Raw genomic sequence first — 3,537 nt, forward strand, 5'->3', positions numbered from 1 at the left:
TGCGGGCCTGCGCCGCTTCTTTGGCTCGGGTAAAAGGCGGGGTCGCAGGTGCCGGGCGCGGGTGGTTCGCCGGGCGGTGCGGGCGCGGAACCCGCGGCGCCGGCGGCGTGCGCGCTAGGGCCCTTGGCGGGCGGCCGCAGGCGGCGGCGGCGGCGGCTCGGGCGGCTCGGGGGACAGGCCGCGCCGCCGCTGTCGCTGTCCGAGCTGGGGGCGCTGTGCAGGGACAAGCCGCCTGGCGAGTGCAGGTGGCGGCTCTGGCTCTTGAGCAGCTCTTCTCGTGCTTGCGCTTCTTCTTCTCCATCTTCTCCAGTTCTTTGCGCGCGATCTCCTCCGGGTCCATCGGCTCGCCACTGCACGTGGTGGGGTGTGAGTTGTGAGCCGGCCGCCCCGGGCCTTCTTCGTGTTCTCCTTCTTCCTCCACTTGGCCCGGCGGTTTTGGAACCAGACCTAGAGCAGCCGGACAGGGGAAAGGAAGGCACAGTCAGGCGGCGGGCTTGCCGCTGGGACTTCGGGCCTCCCAACTGCCCCCCCCCTCCCAGACAGGCCTGTACAACCTCGGTTCGCTCCGGGCTGAGGGGTAATGGAGGGGGGGGGGGCGCGGAAGCCAAGGCACGAGGCCCAGCTAGCCCTGAGCTGGGTTTCAGCACTCAAGCTGCAGGTTCCAAAGAGCATCTTTTTCACCCGGAAGGAGGTAGATGGGGCCTCTGGGCCAGCTTCCCACTCTGGCTTCTCACCTCAGGGAACTGGGAGCTGCCCCTTCGCTGGGTGCGGCGGTCTGGCCCCTGAGGGCTTCTGGTTCCTGGTCGGGAGGCGCGCAAGGAGCAGCCCCTCGTCGCCCCTCTTGGCTTCTCACAGCTCCTGTTCTAAGCAGCCTGCCTGGCCTGGTGCTGACCGTCTGGCCTGAGGACCACCAGTGGCTGGGCTCAGCTGCCCTCCACACCTGTCTTCGGCCCCCTGGAGACTGAGTCAAAGCCCACATATGGGGGGCCCCCCTAAAGGGAAATCTGGGTGCTTCTTCTAGAAGGGCCTGGGAAGCCGAACTTAGGGGGAGGGGTCCAGCAGCCCCCCCCCCCCCCCACCTTCGCACACATCCTTTTTTCTGGAGGCTCTAGGCCACCAACAGAGCCCTCTGGAAGCAGTGCTGGGCTCAGGCCAGGGAGGAAGGCAGACCGGGAAGATGCCAGCCGCCAGGTGCTGCAGGAGCGGCCTGGGCCCCAGCAGCTCTTCTGCCCTCTGTGCAGGCCTTGTCCTGGGGAACCCTGGTCCCAGGTACCGGCTCCCCACCCCGTACACACAGGCAAACCTCTGTCGGCCCCAGGCACACCACCCTCCCCGAGAGATCGCGATAATTTGAATTCTTTGTTGGGGCCATGGAGAGACCAGGCACAATAGCGGCTGGCCTGGTCACAGGGAGCCTTGCTGGTGCCGAGGTGACGGTTCTAAGCTGTAACCTCTCCAAGGCTGGAGCTCGCTCCTTCCTTCCTTCCTTCCTTCCTCCTTCCTTCCTTCCTTCCTTCCTTCTTTCCAATATTTTTTGGGGGGGTGCAAATTCCAGGCCGACTTGTCACCAAGTAATGCTCATTATCACACGGGGGGGGGGGATGAAGAGGTCTTTGCTTAAGACACTTAAACAAATTGGATGAAAGGATTTATAAACAGAAGAGGTCATGAGGGGCAGCGCGAGCTGGGGTGGAGAACACCTTTTAGACAAAGCTATTGGTGCTAAACCCGCGTTGCCAGGCCTCTGCCTCAAAGCCCTGCTCCCACAGCTGCACACCCCGGTTCACCGCCACTCCGACCCCAGAAAAAGATTTCTGTACTTCAGGGAAACACCCGATTATGCGCAATTCATCCTGAATTTTTAATCCAACAAACTGACACTATATTAAAAAAAAAAAAAAAACCAACGCCGGCAATGTCCGAATAAAATCAAAGTACCGGGGAAAGAAAACCGAGAGTACGAAAGATTCAGACACCTTCTTCCCGCTGCCGTGTCCGCCTCCCCTTCCTCAGCTAACCTCCTTCTGCAAAGCGTTGGATAAATACATGTCTCCGTCCGAATATTTTAAAGGCGAGAGGTAAACAAACAAGCGCGTTTGCTCCAGGCCGAGCGCCGAGTCCCAGGCGAGGGCTAGGAAGGCTACGTGCTCCGGGCCTCTTCCAGGTCCCAGCCGGGCCGGCTCCCTCCCGCCCCCGCACCCCTCGCCGCCCCAGCCCTCTGACACTTCATCCTGCGCCGTCGACCCCCACCACGCAGCTCCCGGGTCCGACGCAGCTGTTGTTCTGGTTACTTCGGGGCCTCCGGCCCCTCCCGAGCCACCTCGCTTTCTGTCCGCGAAGCGTCGAACCCCGGCACCCCACCACCACGCGGGGCCGGCGAGCACGAGGCGGGCTCGGAAGCGGGGCCGCGGTCCCCACCTGGAACAAAGGCGGGACCGGCGCCGGGCAGGCCTAGCGGCGGCGGGACGCGGGGAGCGGCGGCCTTTACCTGCACTCGGGACTCGACCAGGTCCAGGCGCAGCGCCAGCGCCTCGCGCATAAACACGTCGGGATAGTGGCTCTCGTTGAACGCCTTCTCCAGCTCCTCCAGCTGCCAGCCGGTGAAGTTGGTGCGGGTGCGCCGCCGCTTACAGCCCGGGCTCTCCTTGTCGGGGTCCCCCGAGTCTGCGGGCACGCAGAGGACGCCGCAGGGCTCAGCCAGGGCCCAGGCCACATCCACCCCCTGGACACCTGTCGGCCGCCCGGGTCCGGGGGCCCCTGCGCCGGGGTGGCAGACCGCGGGGGGGGGGGGGTGCGCCGAGCCTCCTCGTTCTGCAACCCCCCCCCCCGCGCCCTTCACCGCCCGCCCGGCAGCCCAGCTCCTGCGCCCGACGAGGGTGCCCTCTGCGCCCGCCGCACCTACCTGACAGCTTGAAGGGCTGGCTGTCGCCTCCTACCCCGCAGGCGGCCGGCAGCAGCGGCGTGGGGTTGACCACGGAGGCGGCGGCGGCGGCGGCGCACGAGCCGCTGAGCAGGCCGTCGATGGAGAAGGGCACCGAGGCGGCGGCGGCGGCGGCGGCGGCGGCCGACTGCAGCTGGTGGCCGGCCAGCTCGTACACGTGGTGGTGGCCCAGCGGGTAGGGGAAGCCCACCACGCCGCCCAGCGAGCCCCCGAACTGGGCATGCGGGTGCTCCAGGAGGCGGCCGTCCATCATCTCGCGCGGGGGGCCGGCGGGGCCGGCGGCGGGGCGCGGGGGCGCGGGCCGGGGCCGGGGCGGGCCAGCGGCGGGAGGCGGGCGGCGGCGGCGGCGGCGGCGGAGACAGGGACCCGGAGCCCTACACATGCTTCGCCCGCACTCCGGCGCTTTACTTTATCAACATCAAGCTCCCGATAATTAGCCGCGGCCCCGGGAATTTGGGACCAATAAGAAGCGCTAATCGGCTCTGACGTCAGAGGCGCGCTGGGTGCAAGGAAACGCTTTCCATATCGATTGCTAATTATACCTGACATGCACCTCAATAAACAGTATCAGGAACTGTCACAACAAGGGGGGGGGC

The 3,537-nt window shown here is 65.9% G+C and overlaps 1 protein-coding gene across 1 annotated transcript in view; it reads right to left on the minus strand.

Annotated features, from left to right (window-relative positions):
* Positions 1-3,194, minus strand: part of UNCX (UNC homeobox) — a 4,222-nt gene extending 1,028 nt beyond the window's left edge. Inside the window, 7 exon segments of the mRNA XM_030301081.1 lie at positions 1-134; positions 136-182; positions 185-271; positions 274-396; positions 399-447; positions 2,489-2,664; positions 2,903-3,194. The exon segment at positions 1-134 is cut by the window's left edge and continues 257 nt beyond it. Coding sequence (XP_030156941.1) covers positions 1-134; positions 136-182; positions 185-271; positions 274-396; positions 399-447; positions 2,489-2,664; positions 2,903-3,194 — 908 coding nt within the window.
* Between the last annotated feature and the right edge of the window lie 343 nt (positions 3,195-3,537).

This window comes from Lynx canadensis, chromosome E3 (assembly GCF_007474595.2).
Source record: "Lynx canadensis isolate LIC74 chromosome E3, mLynCan4.pri.v2, whole genome shotgun sequence".
Lineage (NCBI taxonomy): Eukaryota > Metazoa > Chordata > Mammalia > Carnivora > Felidae > Lynx > Lynx canadensis.